This window comes from Calliphora vicina, chromosome 3 (assembly GCF_958450345.1).
Source record: "Calliphora vicina chromosome 3, idCalVici1.1, whole genome shotgun sequence".
Lineage (NCBI taxonomy): Eukaryota > Metazoa > Arthropoda > Insecta > Diptera > Calliphoridae > Calliphora > Calliphora vicina.
The window spans coordinates 86,860,942-86,883,602 of NC_088782.1; the positions used below are offsets into that span (position 1 = coordinate 86,860,942).

The 22,661-nt window shown below is 31.4% G+C and overlaps 1 protein-coding gene across 1 annotated transcript in view; it reads right to left on the bottom strand.

The window, feature by feature from the left end:
- Positions 1-22,661, bottom strand: part of kug (kugelei) — a 733,937-nt gene that overhangs the window by 421,050 nt on the left and 290,226 nt on the right. The window contains exon 12 of the mRNA XM_065505961.1: positions 1,824-2,541. Coding sequence (XP_065362033.1) covers positions 1,824-2,541 — 718 coding nt within the window. The remainder of the gene's footprint in view (positions 1-1,823; positions 2,542-22,661) is intronic.

Genomic DNA, 22,661 nt, shown 5'->3' on the forward strand with positions numbered 1-22,661 from the left:
ATAGCTGTGTCATCAGCAAATGTTGATATGTGGGTTCGACTGTTAGTTTACATATCACAAGTATATAGAAAATATAGGAAGGGGCCCAGTATACTTCCTTGGGGGTACGCCTGCTTCAGTAGGCTGTGGTGAACTTATGAAGTCTCCCTCTTTAAGAACGAACTTTCGATGACTTAAATAACTTTCTAGAAGCTTATGTGTGTTCACTGGTAAATATTGTTTTATTTTTATCAATAATCCTTCATGCCATACTTTGTCAAAGGCTTGCGAAATGTCGATGAAGAGCGCAGAATAATATTTTTTTTTCATCAAATGTCTTGGATATGATATCTACCAGCCTATGAGTTTGTTCTATGGTGTTATGTTTTTCTCGAAATCTGAATTGATGAGTTGGAATATAATCAAAATGATTCACTATAGGCTTTAACTTGTGCATTAAGAGTTTTTCGAATAGCTTTGTAGAGTTGAACAACTTGTCAGTAAATAATTAATTATTCTTCAATGCTGCTGATGGATTAAGTATGCCTATTAGAGCAAAACTTTATTTAGAATTTATGTCTTTAAAAGTTGAAGTGTCATATCTTTTTATCGATTTATGGAAATTTCGGCATTGGTCCATTTTACAATTTCGGAAATTATTTCGGTATATTCTCATCAGGCTCAAGGATATCAACAAGCTCATCTTTTACATCACTTTAAACATCCTCCTCAATTAATTCATCTTTCGATTTGCTCACATTTTCCAGTGAATCCGAGTCGTCCAAAATGCTTTGCAAATGAGTAGCAATTTCTTCGTAAGCAAAACCGCCCTTAAAAGCCATTTTTAAAGCTAGTTTAAACAAAATAATACCTTAAAATTCAACCAAAACAAAAATTTATTTTTGCTACAAAGTTACCCTAAAGATAACGATACGCCTATGAGACGTATGTTGTGTTTATTTTCGTTTATTTCTCAAAAACAAAATAACTCATAGCCCCAAAACAATCACCACCAATAAGCTACTGCTAACGCCTGGGATAATTGAGCGTGAGAAAGTTGTAAGTTAGCAAATGTGAGAGTAACAGCACAAAATTAAAAAGGCCTACGTCTCGCAGACGTACCTTTTCTAACTAGGGTTAATGGTTGACTAATCTTGGGCATAGCGCCGCATAATGGGTTAATTTTATTTGTAGTCGGTGTGGTGGATTTCGTTTCAAAAGCTGATATAGCTAGCATACTTTCAGGCATAAATAAAATATTTGTGTTTTCTGGTTTCTCCAGACTTACAGCTGTTGAATTTTCTTTCGTTTGACAATCATTAGTTATCGTCAATGCGGGGGAACAAGAACGAGCACGGTTAACAGGCTTGGCGGTTAAAAACAAGCTGTCATCTATTCTTCTGCTTGTTTTGTTTATATTTTTTCATCTGCATTAACTGTAAGGTATGCATTTTTGCTCACTGTTTTCGTTAAAGAGACTCATTAAAGAGTAGTTGTAAATACTTTAGTTAACACTCTTTATCTTTATATAATAGTTAATGCACAAAGTTAAAAAATATAGAATTTTCACTTATTAGCCTTATAGTTCTTGTTTTGATTTTTTTTATTTAATAATATTATTAAAAAAAAGAGTCCTTTCGCGTAATTAATAAACAGGTGTAATTTATATTTATTTTCCGATAGAATCATTAAAATAACGAATTAACTCGGAGTAAAAATAAAACACGTCCAATTTCAATCACAGTGTAATGAACACTATGAGAATGTCAAAAACTTATGTTTTTTCTGTGCTCTTTGGTGAAATTCATGATATAATTAATACATTTTATAAATAGTTTACGTACCTTAATCAATACAGGAACTTCGGCGTAACAAGGTGTTAAAGCATTGTCATATGCAGCCACAATAATTTCGTAGTTCTTATCAATTTTATCAATGTTCTGCTTTAATGATACATCACCACTTTTTCTATCAATTTTAAAAAGTTCTCCATTGCCTTTTTTCATTTCATAACGAACTTCTCCATTTTCGTTCGAATCCAAATCAATAGCTTTAATATTTATAATTATTGATCCCCGTAGGTCATCAATTGATACCGTAGCATAATAAGGCAAATTTACAAATATTGGACAATTATCATTTACATCTAAAATACTGATGTTGACTTGGGCAATAGCTCGTCGAAAATGGATTTTATTGTTTTTATATAACATAGATACCGCTTCTATTATTAAAATATATTTATCTACGGATTCTCTGTCTAGTACAACACCTTTTGTTTTAATCGCTCCAGATGTCTTACCAATTTCGAATAAGTTTGTTGGATTTAAAATTCGAAATTCAACATTTTCCACAAGAAAGTTTCCTATGACATTTACAATGCCAATAATAGTAATCTTAGTTGAGTTTTCAACTGTAGAAAACTCATATTTATCTCTTTGAAATAAAAAATTTGGATTTTCTATTTTCTTGATATTAACATCAACTTGTGCTATAGCCGAAAATAATCCATCCGATGCACGAATGTGTAATGTATAAACGGGGCTCAATTTACTTATATTCCTGAAAAAGAAAAAAAATATAATTTTTAATAATGTCTCAATATTAGTTGCCCACATATTTATATAACATATAATCTTTGCGCGGTAATGCTATACATTAGGATGGGTCGTTTTGTAAGGCCAAAATTGTTTGATATTGTGCCATCGATTTTTCGATAGCTTTTGGCATGAAGAAAAAAAAATTCCACTGCGACATATCAAAAAAATCATATTCGAGGCGCCCAAATTTCAGAAAAAATTTACATTTATTTTATAGGTTTTTCTAGTAGGTAATAAAAAAACCAAGGGTGTGAAGTTAAATACGTCCCACGTTTATGTTAAATACGTTCCAAACACTGTTAAACTAGTTTTTAAATCGGTAAAAATAGATTTTTTCAATAAATATTATAAAATTATTGAATTTTATGGAAAGAAATCAATAAAAAAACATAAACAAATTTACTTTTAAAAAATTATTTAATTATATACTTTTTTGGTGAAAAAAAATGGTTTTTCAACAAAAATATATGGAAAATGTAGAATTTTCAAGTGAATTTTTCCCAAATTTAGGGAAGCCATGAATCGGGTCAGCGCCAGAGTGGGAGTAGCCTGGGTCTAGTAGATTCCAAAACTATATTGTATATGTCAGGAATCAGCCCAGTATTGGAGATAACATTTTTAGAAAAAATTGGTTTTTCATCAACAATTTATCAAAAATGTGTAATTTTTGGGAAATTTATAAAAGACATGAATCGGGTCACCGCCAGAGTGGAAGTAGCCTTTTCACCAAGTAGTAGTAGTTTTTTCACCAAAAATACATTTAATTCATAAATAATATATTATAACTGCACTCAAGAGTTGAAGTTTGAATTTACAGCCTGACATGAAAAATGTGTGAAAAGTAAAAAAAAAATTTGATTTTTTATGAAAACAGGCATTTTATGAATGAAAAAGATCGTATTTTGTTTTGTGTATAAGTGATGTAATGTGTAACACATCCAAGTTGAATTTCTTATTCAGTCATCAAAATGTTCAGGTAGAACTGTCAGATGTATTCTTTTTATTATTGTCTGCCTTTTTTCTTCCTCTGAGTTATAAAAGTTATTTCTTAAAATAAGGGGAAATTATTTTTATGGTCAACACGATGCCAATCTTTTAAGTGGAAAACGATTTGCTATTGACATTTTGCCTACATAAATATTTACAAAACTTTAGACATCTTAAAAAATATTTGAAGAAATGTACAACTATGTACATTGTACATATGTAGTATCTTAGGCAAATGTTTTTGATGAAAATAAATCTATATGTACACAGAAAAAATTATTGCCATTTTTTTAATATAAGCGTCCTTTCGCGTTAATAAAAAACAGGTGTAATTTATATTTATTTCCCTATAAAAACATTAGAATAGCGAATTAACTTGGAGTAAAAATAAAACACGTCCAATCACAGTCAACACGTTTATGAAGGACGCTTATATTTTAATAATATTAAATAAAAAAAATCAAAACATAAACTAAAAGACAAATAAGTAAAGAAAATTCTATATTTATTTTGTGAACCTTTTTTGTACATTATCATTAAATAAAGATCAAGAGTGTTAACTAAATTATTTACAACTACTCTTAAATGAGTCTCTTAAACGAAAACAGTGAGCGAAGGTTGAGTGTAAACGGCAGAAATGCATACGTAACAGTTAATGCAGATGAAAAAAATATAAACAAAACAAACAGAAGAATATATGACAGCTTGTTTTTAACCGCCAAGCCTGTTAACCGTGCTCGTTCTTGTTCCCCCGCATTGTCAACAACAAATGATTGTCAAACAAAAGAAAACCCAACAGTTGTTAATCTGGAGTTACCAAAAAATATAAATACTTTATTTACCCCTGAAAGTATGCTAGCAATATCAGCCTCAGAAACGAAATCCACCACCCGACTACAATTAAAATTAACCCATTAAGCGGCGCTATGCCCAAGATTAGTCAACCATTAAATATAGATAATAAATCCCAAATACAGGTTGGAATGGACCGGTATGTTACAGTATTAAAACGGGCACGAAGTCCCAAGTCTTCGAAAGCGTCACCCTTGGCTAAATTATACAAGGATAGTGAACCTGCTAGACTAAACAATGAAAATCGTTTTTCTATTCTGGAATGTGAATCAGATGAACCAGTAAATAAAATTAACTCTACAAAACCACCCCCTATTTACTTGAGAGAAAATAATTCAAATTCAATGGTTCAGAGCCTGATCTCATTAATAGGTGAGAACTCTTTTTACGTTATCCCAATCAAGAAAGGCACGATTCATGAAACTAAAATACAGGTCAATAGTGAAAACGATTATAGAAAGGCTGTAACAGATTTTGAAACTCAAAAGAAAAGTTTTTACACTTATCAGCTGAAAGGAAGCAAGGGCCTACAAGATGTAATAAAGGGTATTGACTGTAATGTTGAACCACTCGAAATAAAGCAAAGCTTAGAAGATAAAGGTTTTAAGAAAAAAAATGTGATAAACATTAGTTTTCGAATAGCTTTGATATATTTGACAATAGGCTAATGGGTCTATATGATTCTACTTTACTGTGATCTTTTCCCGGCTTAGGTATCATTGTAACTAAAGAAACCTTCCATTCTAGTGGATAATATTCAAGGCGTAATATAGCATTAAAAATAAATAGGATTATTCTTAATGCTGTTGAATCCGTTTGTTAATCATTTAAAACAAGTATTTACACCGAACACATCAAACGAAGCAATTGAGTTGCCACCTGTTGCACCCCATTTTGGAGCAGCCGTACCCCTACGTTTTGAGATTCGAGAGATCGAAAATGCTATTGTTGATTTAAATCCCAAGAAAGCGCCTGGTATGGACAAGATCAGCAACAAGATGCTTATAGAGCTACCCCGGATAGCAATAAAAATAATTCTTTTTATTTTTAATGCTATATTACGACTTGAATATTATCCTCCAGAATGGAAGGTTTCACTGGTTACCATGATACCCAAGCCGGGAAAAGATCACACAAAAGTAGAATCATACAGACCCATCAGCCTATTGTCTAATATATCAAAGCTATTTGAGAAAATACTTATGAACAAGTTGTACCCGATGTTAACTGAAAACAATTATATTCCGAATCATCAATTTGGATTTAGAAGAAAACACAGTACTATCGAACAAACCCATAGACTTGTAAATATTTTTTTTTTTATATATATATATTTTTATTTGCGATCTATTTTCAAAGAAACATTAAGCAAATATTTTAAAAATTTATCAATTAACTTAACTTATTGAGGTCCAGTGAACTCAATAAACAAAAATATACAGTTATATATAAATGTATTATTTTATAAATAAATTATTATAATATTTTCTATTTTCTAAAAGGGAGATCAAGTACGTGATATCTTTTAAGTCTTTTTATTTCATCGCTATCATTTAAAAGATTAATGGCTAAAATATTAGAATGGTTGCTAAGTCTATGAAGATATCTGTCGCTGAATTTATTTATTTCTTCTTTGATAGTTGGTATACCAAGATCACGGTGTATATTTCCATTGTTCATAAATCAAGGAGCATTCGTAATTAATCTCAACGTTTTGGACTGATATCTTTGCAGAATTTCGATGTTTGAATTATTTGCCGTTCCCCAGAGTTGTATTCCGTAAGTCCAAACTGGTTTAATTATAGTTTTATATAATATAACTTTGTTTTCTAAAGTTAAAGTTGATTTGGGACCTAAAAGCCAATACATTTTCTTTGTTTTATTGTTTAATTGCTTGCGTTTCATTTTAATGTGCTCACTCCAAGTCAATCTTCTGTCTTGGTGAAGTCCTAGGTATTTCACATGCCTTGATTGTGGAAGAGTTATTCCGTTTAAGGATACTGGGGGGCAATAATTTTTTCTAAGTGTGAAAGTTACATGAACTGACTTTTCTGTATTTACCTTTATATTCCACTTGTTTAGCCAATCTTGTATAAGATTCAGTACCATTTGTATTAAATTAGAAGCTTCAGACGGGGAATCCTTAGAAACCATAATAGCAGTGTCGTTTGCATATGTAGCTATAGTCAGATCATCTGTTGTTGGCATATCTGAAGTGAAAATTGTGTATAATACAGGCCCCAAAACACTTCCTTGTGGAACACCAGACAGAATCAATCCAAAAGTTGATCTTTCATTATTGTAGGTAGGATTTTAATAAAATATACAAGGGATCAGGAAGTAACTTTTTTAATTTATACAATAATCCTGAATGCCACACTCTATCGAAGGCCTGTTGTATATCCATAAATACAGCACAGCAGTAAAGTTTGCGTTCTAGAGCATTAGATATAACATCGACAATCCGGTGACACTGTTCTGGTGTACCATGTTTATGTCTGAATCCAAACTGATGTTCAGGTATAATATTTTGTTGTTCTAACACTGGAAGTATTCTTTCCAGTAGTAATTTTTCAAACATTTTTGAAAGTATCGGCAGTAATCTTATTGGTCCATAAAAGATAATTAAATGTTCTTGCTTATTAGGTTTAGGAATCATAATAATTTCAGCGTACTTCCATTGAGATGGAAAATGATTCATTCTTAACACCGAATTAAATAATGTGGTTAGAAAAAGTATACCTTTTTTGGGCAATGATTTAATGATTTTTGAGCAAATGCCATCATATCCTGGACATTTTTTATTATTAAGTTTATTAATCACCTTTTGAACTTCAGAAGGGGTAATGTGTTTAATTGGAAGACTCATTTGACACGCGACATCTTGAAATTGATCAATTTCATCCTTCTGTGGATGCTGATTTAAATCAAACGGTTGAAAAACGTTTTCTAAATGTCCCTTAAATGCATTTGCCTTAGACAGATCAGATCTACACCAAGTCCCATTAGCATCTTTTAGAGGAATATTTCTTTTTGTTGGACGTTTAAGGTATTTTGTAGCTTTCCAGAGGTTGTACTCATCATTTCGAGTTGCATCCAAATGTTTCAAGAAATCCTTAGTAGCTTCATTTTTAAATTCTTTTAAGCGTCTTTTAAAATAATTAGATGCATTATTTAGATTGTGTTTATCTGAGGGATTTCTGGTTCTTTGGTATATTCTCCGTTGTTATGTATGTGAACAATAAAACGCACGCGATGGCACTCTGTATCAGACTGGTTTATTGAATTCTTATTTTAATATTCTTAACCTACGCTTTCTGTTAGATTTGGTATTAATATAACTGTTCCTCTCTTATTTCTATTTACATTTTACATATATATCATTCCTCCCTTTCTTATAATTATGATTTTATTTTCTTAACAATAACAATATATGTGTATAAATAATCAACCATTATAACAATTATACCAAACCGAAAACACTAAATATATATAAGTATATAATACATTCAAAAATACAATAACTAATTACTAACTTACATAGAAACACACTTAAATACATAAATACTAATACTAAAAAATAATACTTAATAAACATTAATACAAATTCAAAAATTTTCTTAATCAATATCCATATCCTCTCCCTCTATTTTTGATTTATTTTGATCTAACCTTCTTTGTCTATTTCTTGTCACAATTTGATACTCTTCATTTGACCCTTTATTTCTTTTAGATTTATTTATATTCTCAGTTTCATCTTCACTATCTGTTCGAACTCTCTTTGATGTTCTCTCTGTTGTTGATTTAAATGAAACAAATGGACTAAATTTAATTGATTTTATTTTCCATTTCTTTAGCTGATCCATATGTGCTTGTCTATTTGTTCCATTTATATTTACAACATATCTGATATTACTCAACTTTTTCACTATTATACCACTTAACCATTTGCAATAGTTATTAAACACATTTCGGTACAATACAGTCCCTCCAACTTTAAATGATTTTACTTGGTCTCTTCTTCTGTCTTGGTCTGTTATTCTATTTTCGTGATTCTGTTTTGTACTGACAATGACGTCACTTTTTTTTTAAATTCCTACCTATTTCCTCCCCACATTTATTGAATTTTATCTTGTCTAAGAGAGATTTCGGTTTAAAGCTAAACATTAATTCTGATGGTGATTTATTGATACCAACACACGGAGACGTTCTATACCCCAAAAGACAATTTTCTAAAATAAGTTGAAAAGGCTTATTTTTTGTTCTGAAATCTAAAATCATTTTTTTCAAAGACGACTTCAACGTCTGCACTGCTCGTTCAGCACCTCCGTTTGATTGCGGGTGGTAGGGTGGTGATTTTGAACACTTAATTCCATTTTCCTTACTAAAACATTCAAATTCATAGGATGCAAACGGTGGTCCATTATCTGATACCAATTCGGTAGGTAAACCAAAAATACAGAAAAATTGTCTCAACTTCTCGCATACAACTTTAGCTGAAATCGATTTCATTACAATATCGTCAATCCATTTGGAATATGCATCAAAAATGACTAAAATTTCTACATTTCTAAATTTACAAAAATCGATATGTATGCGTTCCAATGGATATGTTGTTTTTGGCCAGGAATGTAATGTCGCTCGCTCTCGATTCTGCACAAGTTGACAGCATTCACAGACTCCTACATATTCTTCGATATGTCGATCTATATTTGGCCACCAAATTGTTGACCGGGCACTTACTTTCATTCTTACTATTCCTATGTGCGATAGTCCGTGTAATGTCTTTAACATCTTCTTTTGCAAATCCTCTGGTATGATTAATCTCTCCCCATAGAACAAACATCCATGTTCAAGTGCAATGGAATTTCTTTTATTAAAATAGGGCATTATACTTGCTGAAAATATCTGTTGTTCTGGCCAACCGAATTTTGTATATGCTTTTACTTCCTGTAACATTGTGTCTTGATTGCATTTGTTTAACACTTCATCCAAATCAATAGGAATTTCACTATTAGTCGTGCAGTTGTTTATAATATATTCGTCTATATTTGTTGGTTCTGGCATTGGTAACCTTGAGAGAGCGTCAACATTTATCATTTCTCGGCCTTTTCTGTACCTTATTTCATAATCATACATAGAGAGGATAATCGACCATCGTTGTAACCTGTTAGCAGCTACAATTGTGATATCCTTTCTTGGATTACAAATTTCTCTAAGAGGCTGATGATCACTAATTATTGTAAATTTATGGCCATATATATATTTATGAAACCGTTGCACAGCATACACTTTTGCTAACGCTTCCCGGTGCAATTGCGAATAGTTTTTCTCAGCCGCGCTTAATGTAGCTGACACAAACATTACCGGTCTTTCAATTCCATTTAGACAGTGTGACATCACACCCCCCACACCATAAGGACTAGCACCCGCTGAAATAATTATTGGCAACTCAGGGTTATATGGTGTTAACACATTTATATTTAACACTAGCTTCTTAGCTCTCTCAAATACCTCTTCATGATCATTTTCCCAACAAAATTTTGAATTATGTTTAGTTAAATTATATAATTCTTTTAATTCGGATGAAAGGTGTGGAATGCAATTATTATAATAGTTTATCATTCCAAGGAATGATTTCAATTGTTTATCTTGTGGTCTTGGACACTTTGCCACCGCCATAATTTTACATTTATTTGGTCTTATTCCAGTACTATCAATTTCATATCCTAAATATTCTATTTTATTTTCGAAAAAAACACATTTTTCTAATTGAACCTTTACATTATATTCGAGAAGTTTGTCCAAAACTTGAATCAATGTTTTTTCACATTCTTCACGATTTCTGCCACCAATTAATATATCGTCGAAGTATATGTGCTTATTTGAAATGTTTTTTAAAATTTCTTCTATAATTGAGGTAAATATTTGTGGCGCAGTTTTAAGGCCATACACTAATCGTGTGAACTGAAAAAGACCACGATGTGTGTTGATTGTTAGCAGTTCTTGTGACCTCTTAGAAACGGCAACTTGTAGGTAAGCACTTGTCAAATCGAGTTTGCAAAAAACAGTCCATCCTGCAATTCCAGCTAATATGTCGTCAATTCTTGGTATAACTGTATGATCCATTTTGACAAATCGATTGATAGTACGTTTAGCATTTAAACACAGTCGCAAACTTCCATTAGGTTTAGTCACCACCACCATTGGGCTTGCCCACCGACTATTTTTTACTGGAATTAAAACTCCATCTGCGCACAACACATCCAACGCCTGATCCACCTTACTTCTCAAGCCAAACGGTACCGCATAACTTTTTGAAAATATAGGATAAGCCTCATCAACTAGATCTATTTCGGCCACAAAGTGATTAATTATTGATTTATTTTCTCTTGAAATTATATTAGAATATTTAGTTAGACAGCTTAATGACTTATTAGTTACCACACTATAAATATTACTGTAACTAAGATTTCCAAAAAAAATTCTCCAATTAGGGTATAAAACATCTAACCATGTCCGCCCTAACAGAGGACTAAATACTTTTAGTGCATCTATCACAAATATTTCTAACTCTAAATTTTTATTATTAAATTTTACATAGACTTCTGTTTTTCCAATAACCTTAATTTCATTTCCATTAACCGTTTTAAATATTTTTGAACTTGTTTCCAGCTTATTATTTACAAAATACTTATCATATAATTCTTTATGACATAAAGTTTCACATGCACCAGTGTCACATTCAAAATCGATCCAAATACCTTCCACATTTAATTTTACTAATAAACTCTTATACGAGCCAATATTATTTATGTAATAAACATCTTCTTCTTCACTTTCGTCATAACTATCATTATTATTTACATGTTTTACAAAATTATTTTGTTTACTATTGGTTGTTCTTTTATCATTTTCCTTTTTTAAATACCAGCATTCTCTCAAATAATGTCCTCTCCTTTTACAATGAAAGCACACCACATCTTTTCGCTCAGGTTTTTGGTAATCATTCATTTCATTGCCTCTTCTTCTGCCATTCTTTTGTCGTGCTCCACCTCTTTCCACTGCCACTTGTCCTGCCATCACATAATTATTTTTTACAGCATGCAGATCAGCTCCTCTCATGGATTTTATGTTTTCTGATGTCATTTCCATTGCTAATGCCATATCGGTAGCTTTTTTGAAGGTGTCCAAATTATCTTCACTAAGTAGTCTATTTTGCATATGCTCCGATTCTAAGCCACATACGAACCGAATTAATAGAGCTTTATCTAAGAATGTTTTAAAGTCACATGTTTGTGCTAAACTTTTTAACTCAATTATATAATCTGATAAAGGTTCATTTGGTTTCTGGTCTCTCTTATAAAATTTAAAGCACTCCGCTATTATATTACGTTTTGGTTTAAAGTGTTCTGAAAGTTTTTCAATTATTTCTGTATAAGTAAACTCATTTTCTGTTCTTGGAGCAATTAGCGAATGTAAAATTTTGTATAATTCTGCACCTCCGATACTAATTAAGAATGATACCTTTCCATGACTTTCTTTTATGTTATTTAAACTAAAAACATGCTCAAGACGCTTTGCATATAATGAAAAATCGTCAGCGATTGTATAACATTCTACAACCCCGACAAGATTTTTAAGATCCATTTTAGATTTTATTTTTTTAATATATATTAACACATGGAAACCTTTTTTATGACTCGTCGCCAATTTGTTATGTATGTGAACAATAAAACGCACGCGATTGCACTCTATATCAGACCGGTTTATTGAATTCTTTTTTTTAATATTCTTAACCTACGCTTTCTGTTAGATTTGGTATTAATATAACTGTTCCTCTCTTATTTCTATTTACATTTTACATATATATCATCCGTAAGTATCTTTTATTCATTATGAGATTTCTAATTTCGTTAGATATTCTTACATTATTGCCATTTGGTGATGTAGACACTGGTGTGGATACTAAAGCCGCTTCACAAATTAGATTATAAAATGCTTCTACAGCATCTTCCAACTCATAACCGGTTTTTAATGGTATATTAAGGTTAATGTTATTTTCTATATAATTAGCAAACTGATGAACATTTGTTTTATTGGTAAAGATATTTTTTTTGTTGCTTCTAGTTCAATATGAGTATTGAAATTAACTATGATTGGAGTATGATCCGAACTTAAGTCATCATTGTCTAAAATATCTAACAGTGATCTTGAAATACCATTAAATATAACAAAATCTAAAAGATCCGGTGAGCCCCACCATGGATGTTTTGCGTTAAAATCGCCCCCAACAATGAACTTAGGTCCAATTTTATGAAAAAAATCTTCGTACTGCTGACATTTTACACTATACCTAGGTGGATAATATATTGAATATATATTTAGAAAATAATTGTTGCATTTAATTTTTATTCCAGCTGCTTGCAGATATTGATCTTCAAATGCATCCAATATTTCATATTTTATAGTAGACTTTACTAAAATAGCAGCTCCTCCATGAGCCCTATTATCGGGATGAAAAGCAGTTATTGTATCAAATCCATTTATTTTAAAATATGTTTTGCTTGTGAAGTGAGTCTCTGATACTAAAAATATATCTATATTGTTGTTTTTAAGAAATACTTCAGTCTCGTTTTTATGATTGGAAAGCCCGTTGGCATTCCATATTCCTATTCTAAAATTTATTTGCATAGTTTGGTCATTATCATTGTTATCATATTCATGAGATTTTCTATCATATTTTCTAATTTCTCCAATCGAGATATATAACTAGAATCTGGGCATTTAACAGCTTCCGAGTAGGACATTGTGGTGTACCAACACACTTCGCTATACACCTACATAATAATAATAATAATATAAACAATGTAAAGTACATTTGAGTGCAATGTGTCATGTTGCACATATGTTACACACAAAACACTCACATGCACTAAATATCACTCAAATGTAATAGCCAATAGGAAAATAGAATTATGATTAGACTAAGATAGATTATTAATTAGAATAAGAGAGGGGATACTAAAATATAGTATATAAACCCCGAAATTATATAAATAAAATCAGACTTTGTTAAACCATATACAAAGACTCGTCTTTCATTGTTAGGGACTTTACGCTCTTCGAATAAATTCGGAAATTGGCGTATTGAAGACCATAGGCACCTGGATGCCGGTCTAAGATAAAAATCGGTAACAATACATTACATGGCGATCCTGCCCTCAAATCCTGGAAAGTTCCTGCACTAAAAAAAAAGCAAGAAATGTGGTTCCAAAGTCAGGAACAACTAAATATTAATAATAATAATAGTAATAGCAACAATTTAGATAAATTTATAATATATTGCATTGTAATAATTTTAGTCGGGTATGGAATTTATAAATTAAATATTTATATAAAAAATTTAATAAGAAAAGAAGTTAATAATAGCATAGCATAAATGGAAACAATAAAAGATAACATATATAAAATATACTCAAATCTAAAAAAATCTGCAAATAGGAAATACACTAAAGAAACTGTAATTAGTAAGATAACCGAACTAGAGAAATACAAAGAAGAACTAGAAAGTTTAGAAATAAAAACTATAGAACAAACATTGAAAACAGAGACACTAAAACTGTACAATAAGACAAAAGACTTATTAATAAAACAACTAACAGAAAAAGAAAAAATGGCAGAATTTAATATAGAAACCACATTAAAAGTCGTACCGACGTTTACGGGAAAACATAGTGAACTAGACGGTTTTCTGAAGATCGTAGAATTATTGTACAATTCTTTGAATACGGAAGGAAAACGACAATTTATAGAGGTCGTGTATCACATAAAACTTAATCCCAAAGTAAAGACAATAGTAGCAACTAGTCCCGAACCTACAGATTATGCGTCTTTAGACAACACATTAAAAGAAAAATTTAGATCGAAAACGACAGTCTCCCAAATATACACAAATTTGGCGAATATTAATCAGTATAATTGTCCTGTACATGTATTTAGGGATAAATTACTCAAGGAAATAGCCGAATTAAACAAATTACAAATACAAGAATTAGGACATAATATAACCATTTTAGAAAGACAAGCCATAGAAAAGGTAAACGAAGCGTATGCTTTAAATTTATTCAAAAATGGCTTGAATGACCAGTTGAAACAAACAGTCTTTGCTGCCCAACCAAAGACACTTGTGGAAGCGATTAACCTGGCAATTGAGATCGAGCAAACGAATGAAGCCCAAGTAATGCACTATAGATCCTCGTATCCGGCACAAAATTATCAAAATAGATACAACAATTTCAACAGAACCAACAATTTCAACAGAAATAATAACTTCAACAGAAACAACAATTTCAACAGAAGCAACGATAATTTCAACAGAAGCAACAACAATTTTAGCAGAAACAACACTAATTTCAACAGAAATGACAACAACTATAACAGAAACAATAATTTCAGCAGAAATAATGGCAACACAAATAACCAATACCAAAATCAAAGTGGGCGAAACTACAGAGATAACAACTATAACAGGAATAATTACAAAAACCAACCGCAAAATGTACGAATGATCGAAGATCAGGGAAACTACCAGGGCTCGGAATACAACGATATTCCAGACAGCCAAAATTAAGAATGTATAAAATATCAAACCAAAATACAAACTATATAGTACTTCAGCACAAAGGCCATGATTTAACATTCTTAGTAGATACTGGCGCAGATATTTCAATATGCAAAATAACAAAACAACTTAATAGCGAAGAATACTACACTGATGAGAAATGCAAATTAACATGTATTTCAAAAGAAGAAATTTACTCGATGGGAACCATTAATTTAAAATTAGCGATCGGTAACAATACACATATACACAAATTCCAATTAGTCGACAACAAATTTCCAATAGAAACACACGGAATAATTGGCAGAGATTTTCTAAAAAGATTTTTATGTAAAATTGATTATGAAACATTCACTTTGTCATTAAACGATGATGAGAATATAATAACTTTACCCATGCATTCAAAACCACTTAACACACTTACAGTGAGAATACCACCCAGAACTGAAATAATACACCCAGTAAAGTTAAACTTCAATGTCGACACACTAATTACAAACAAAGAAATAGCAACAGGCGTATTCATAAGTAATGCAATAGTACCCAAAAGTGGAATGTCACACATTAAAATACTAAACACCAACAACAATGAGGTAATTGTGAAAAACATAACATTGGAAACTGAACCACTTGAAAACTATGTCATATTGCCATATAAACAAAAAACACAAAATACCGATAAGAAATTCGAAACACTTAAAGAAAAATTAAAAATAAACTGCAATGATGACAAAGCAAAGGAAACACTATATAATATCTTCAAAGAATATCAAGAAATTTTCCATTTGGAAGGAGAACCACTATCGACGAACAATTTCTATCAACAGAAAATAGAAACGACAGACAATACACCAGTTTTCATCAAAAATTATAGACTGCCGCATGCACATTCAAACGTTATTAAAGAACAAGTAGAACAAATGCTTAAGGATGATATAATAGAGAATTCGAAAAGTCCATACAATGCCCCTTTACTACTAGTACCAAAGAAAAATGTTGCAGATAAAAAAAAATGGCGAGTAGTTGTAGATTATAGAAACCTCAACGACAAAATTGTAAACGACAAGTTCCCACTAACACGATTAGAGGATATACTTGATAAACTAGGACGCGCAAAATGGTTTTCTACGTTAGATATGACCAGTTCATTTCATCAGATAGAACTCCACGAACAATCCAGACCACTTACGTTCTTCACATCAAATGGACACTACCAGTTCAAGAGATTGCCATTTGGACTAAAAATTTCTTCTAATAGTTTCCAAAGAATGGTAACAATTGCATTAGCTGGTTTAGAAACCGATGCCTTCTTATATGTTGATGATATCATAATATTTGGCTGCAGTTTGAATCATCACAATGAAAATTTAATTCGAGTTCTTGAACGTTTAAGAAGATACAATTTAAAGTTAAATGCGGACAAATGTAATTTCTTATGTCCCGAAAACACCAAATTTAAATGGGATGAAAAATGTCAACATGCATTCGACACATTGAAAGAAAAATTAACCCAACCACCAGTTCTTCAATACCCGAACTTCGAAAAGCCATTTATTTTAACAACAGACGCATCAAACTACGCATTAGGAGCAGTGCTATCCCAAGGAGAAATTGGAACAGATTTGCCAATATCATATGCAAGTAAATCATTACAGAAACACGATTTAAACAAGCCAGTAATAGAAAAGGAATTATTAGCCATTCATTGGGGTATCAACTTTTTTAGACCATACTTATATGGAAGAAAATTCATAGTGGTTACTGACCATAGACCACTAGTATCTCTATTCTCACATAAAAATCCATCATCAAAAATGACCAGAATTCGACTAGACTTATGCGATTATGATTTTGAAATAATATATAAAAAAGGTAAAATGAATACCAACGCAGATGCTTTATCAAGAATCCAGATTGACTCAGATATTTTAAAACAAATGATACCATTACACGTTGATGAAAAAGCCAAAAGAGCACTTGTTATAACAAGGGGGATGTCAAATAAAATACAAGAGACACCAAATAACGAAGAGAAAAATGAAAGGAAAAATAAAGAAAATGAAATGAATAATAAAAATTTACGAATATGGGAATGTATATCCATAAATGATGTTAAGAATATGATGAAATTAAAATTTAATATAGACAGAAACGCTAAAAATACAAAAATAAATATTGAAAATAATAATGTATACATGAGGTGTAGCGATAAATCAATGAATCAAGATTCTAATTTGAGGAAGCACACGACGACGGAAGATAATTGTAATACTAATAACGGAGTTAATGAAAATTCATCGACACTAGAGTCGCATTTGAAGAAATTAGCATCCAGAATGTATTCAGAAAAGATAGATAAATTGGCTATCACAAACAATGACGAAGTATTCCGATATTTTGACAAGGAAGAGTTTAAGAAAGCATATAATAATATAGAAATAAATAACAAAGAACCAAAACTAAAAATTATAATATACAACGCCCCCCAACAAATTGAGGATATTTTAATTAAATACAAGCTGATAGATGAGTACCATAATTCAACACATGGAGGACATTTAGGAGTCAGAAAAACAATCAACAAATTAAATCAAAGATATATATGGAAAAAAATGAGTCAAATGGTAATTTATATCAAACTGTGATAAATGCTCAAGAAATAAACAAACAAAACACACAAAAGAACCATTAACAACAACTGTAACCCCATGCGAAGCCTTTGAAGTAGTATCCATCGACACCGTTGGACCACTAAGGATATCGAATGACAAGAGATATATTCTTACAATGCAGTGCGACCTTACAAAATTCGTAGTAGCCTACCCAATGTCTACTAAAGATGCCAATACTACAGCAAAAACACTAGTAGAAGAGTTCATACTCAAATACGGCCACTTCAAAATATTAAAGTCCGACAAAGGTACGGAGTTTAACAATGAATTGATGAATAACATATGTACATTATTGAATATAAAACAAACATTTTCGTCACCATATCACCATCAAACCATAGGTGCACTTGAACGTAATCACAGAACTTTAAATGAATTCCTGTTGTCATTTGTAAATGACAATGAATGGGACAAATGGATTTCATATTTCACTTTTGCATATAATACGACACCACATGTAGATACTGGTTACTCACCATATGAACTAGTTTACGGCAAATTACAAAGTTTACCTACTGACAAAATAAACAATGACAAAACAAAATTTTACGATTACGACAATTATGCCAATGAACTGCGTGTCAAATTGCAATATGCGCTAAATAAGGCAAGAGAATAGACGGTCAAGGTTAAAGAAAAACGTACATTAAATTATGCTAACAAATACCATAAAAAACTTAACTTAGAAATAGGAGATCAAGTTTTGTTAAAAGTAGAAAACAGAAAGAAATACATGTCACCCTACATAGGACCATTTACTATTATTGAAAGAAAAGGAGTGAATTCAATAATAAATCAGAATGGAATATATAAAGAAATTCATAACAATTTATTAAAGGAATATAAACCAAATATTAATTAAGTACAAGAATATAAACATATATAGCATATTATAAAATTAGAATTAAGAAAATTTTGTGTAAAAATAAAATTATATATACATATATCATTACAATATTATTAAAAATAAAAAAAAAAAAAATATATATATATACCTAAGATTATCAATAACGTTTTAACTCTATTATAAAAAAAAAAAAATCAATTTTTCCCCAAAATTTTCTCTTAAGGGTGAGGGTGTAGTGTACCAACACACTTCGCTATACACCTACATAATAATAATAATAATATAAACAATGTAAAGTACATTTGAGTGCAATGTGTCATGTTGCACATATGTTACACACAAAACACTCACATGCACTAAATATCACTCAAATGTAATAGCCAATAGGAAAATAGAATTATGATTAGACTAAGATAGATTATTAATTAGAATAAGAGAGGGGATACTAAAATATAGTATATAAACCCCGAAATTATATAAATAAAATCAGACTTTGTTAAACCATATACAAATACTCGTCTTTCATTGTATATGGACTTTACGCTCTTCGAAGAAATTCGGAAATTGGCGTATTGAAGACCATAGGCACCTGGATGCCGGTCTAAGATAAAGATCTACAAACAAAGCGTACTTTACAACATATTAAAATTATTATTGAGTTGACTATACGACTTACTATTTAAATTTGGGTATTCTGATGAATTTACGGTGAAATGATTTGGTTTTTGGGATGCTGAATAACGCGTTTGCCTTGAAGGTCTTTTTGATAAGAGATTTCGTGTGTCCAAACTGTTGGCAACGATGGCACTGCACTAAATCATTTTTTCTTAATGGTGACTCAACTTTAATTAATGCATTGTTTATGTGCTTTATATCGTATACGTTTTTGTTATTTGGACTGGGATCTAAGTCAACGAAAAACATAGACAAGGGTTCCTTCGTAACGCGACTTTTGGCATTAATTACCGTTCTAACTTGATGTCCTTGTAATATTAGTTCAGCTTGTATATCTTCGATTGGTGTCGTATGATGAAGACCTTTAATTACAATTCTGTTTGATTTTTCTTGTTTCAGCTGATAAGTATGGAAACTAATTTTTGACTCTTCCAAATACTTAACAATAAGGTACGAATCAACTGACTTAATCATTAAACGTACCTGACCGTCCCTTAGAGATTTGTAATTAAAATCATCAGATGTTATTAAAGAATTAATTTTTTTTAACATAATAATAATATTTTGAACATTTGGTATGTAAATAGGAGGAGGTTTTGGTGTTGTAGGTTCATTGGTTTCACATTCTTTGTCATCAATACTTAGAGCTGCGTATTTGTTGTTGGATGATGTGCTAGGTTCACAAAACAAATTTCTTCGTTTTTGTTGGTAGAGTTTAGGAGATTCAAGTTGTTTACGTTTTGTTGGTACGCTTTGCCAAATTGAATCATTATCATCGCCACTGCTTTCATCACTAAGGTTTACTTCACCAGTATCCATGCTGGTGTTTTATTATTGTTTTTACACACATGAAATGTAATAACACTGTGCAGTGTGTACAACTGTTGTTGTCAAAAATATTTTGTTTTTAAATGCACTTGGTTTTATATGCAATTGTTTTTGTTTGAAATATTTTTCAATTTAGTGTTTTGCTAAACTTTTGTTGTAACACATTAATTATGGAATGTTTTGGTTTTTAAATAGCACACTAGTTGATTTTGGGGATTCACACTTGGTTTTTTTTAAATATTTAAAATTGTTTGTTTTGAAAGAAAAGAATGTCTTTATACACGTCTGATTGCGATCGCGGTTTCCTAAAGACTCGACTTGTAAATATGGTGAGAAAAGCGTTTGAAGAAAAGAAATAATGTTCTGCACTCTTCATCGACATCTCTCAAGCGTTTGATAAGGTATGGCATGCTGTATTAATATACAAATTGAGTCAAAATTTACCGGCAAACACACATAAGCTATTGGAAAGGTATTTAACTGGTCGAACATTTAAGGTTAAAGAGGGAAACTTTTTAAGTACTGCACAACCTATTGAAGGTGGAGTCCCCCAAGGCAGTATCCTGGGACCTTTTTTATATTTGATGTATTCGTCTGATATGCCAACTAACAATCGCAATAAGCATTCATGAAAAACCTCAAGAAGCGTCTCGTTACTTACAAAACCACATATTTCAATTAGAAAAATGGTTAAAACAATGGAAAATTAAAGTCAACGAGCAAAAATGTACACACATTACATTTACATTGCGTAGAGAATCATGCCCCCCTATTCATATCAATAACCAAACAATAATTCAACAATCGGAAGTGAAATACCTCGGAATACATCTCGATCGTCGCCTTACATGGAAAAGTCATATAGATGCAAAGTTGACTCAAATGAAATTGAAATCAATTCAAATTAATTGGCTTATTGGCAGAAACTCCACGCTTAGTTTAGATTGTAAACTTCTACTTTATAACATGATCATAAAACCGATATGGTGTTATGGCATACAGTTATGGGGCACGGCCTCAGCGTCAAATGTAGAAAAGATCCAAAGACGCCAAAACAAGTTTCTAAGAATGATCACAGTTGCCCCCTGGTATATCAAAAACGCGAATATACACAAAGATCTAAACGTGCCCATTGTAAGAACTGAAATCTCGAAAAATGTACAAAAATATTTAAAAAAACTTGAAGTTCACCCAAACCCGCTGGCCCGCAACATATTAGATAACCGTGGCCACACTCGATTAAGAAGGAGGGACACAGCAGACCTAATCTAGAAGGAAGAATGCCAATTTAACCAAAACAACCATGAACACAAAATTTTTTCGTCCGGCACTGGCTGGACTAATTAAATAATAATTATTAGATATAAGATTTGAACCACTTATTGTTAGTTCATTAAATAATGAAGATACAATAAATAAATGATGAAAAAAAAAAGTTTGTAAAGTTATTTACCGATTGCACAAGAGTTTCTATTGTAGATTCTAGTCTGGTAAAATTGAAAATTGGCGTTTGCTCTCTTACCTCTGGGTTCATATTTTGGTTTTGTGGTTGACGGACTTGCGTCTGAGTTTGGTTGTTTCTAAGTACATTTGCATATGTTTCTTTGTTGTCATATGTCTGTTGCAACGGGGGTAGTTAAAATTGATGTTCTTTAATGGCTTTGTGATTTTTTAACAATTGAGTAGACAGGACCACCCCTGTAGTTCGCTATGTGGTTACCACCGCAATTGCTGCATTTTTTCATTTCAGGATCATCCTTGGATTTGTTACATTGGGATGTGTTATGCAACTCTCCACAAATAACACATACGGGTGGCAATTTGCAATATGCCTTGGTATGTCCATATTCTTGGCAATTCATACATTGGACGGTGCCAAATCGTTTATGTGATTGTTCTACCGTAATTTTAAGATGCAATAAATACTTCAGGTTATATATGGGATGTGTTTCATTTTTTTTTCAGGTTTATGACACCGGGTTCAAGTTCAACACGGAAGAGTGGTTGGGGTTTTTTTTTCGCGATTTCTAATGTTTATCACATTTTTTGTCTTAAAACCTTTATCTTCCTTTCCCTTGCTTCCTTGCTTCCTTTCAGCTGATAAGTGTAAAAACTTTTCTTTTGAGTTTCAAAATCTGTTACAACCTTTCTATAATCGTTTTCACTATTGACCTGTATTTTAGTTTCATGAATCGTGCCTTTCTTGATTGGGATAACGTAAAAAGAGTTCTCACCTATTAATGAGATCAGGCTCTGAACCATTGAATTTGAATTATTTTCTCTCAAGTAAATAGGGGGTGGTTTTGTAGAGTTAATTTTATTTACTGGTTCATCTGATTCACATTCCAGAATAGAAAAACGATTTTCATTGTTTAGTCTAGCAGGTTCACTATCCTTGTATAATTTAGCCAAGGGTGACGCTTTCGAAGACTTGGGACTTCGTGCCCGTTTTAATACTGTAACATACCAGTCCATTCCAACCTGTATTTGCGATTTATTATCTATATTTAATGGTTGACTAATCTTGGGCATAGCGCCGCTTAATGGGTTAATTTTAATTGTAGTCGGGTGGTGGATTTCGTTTCTGAAGCTGATAT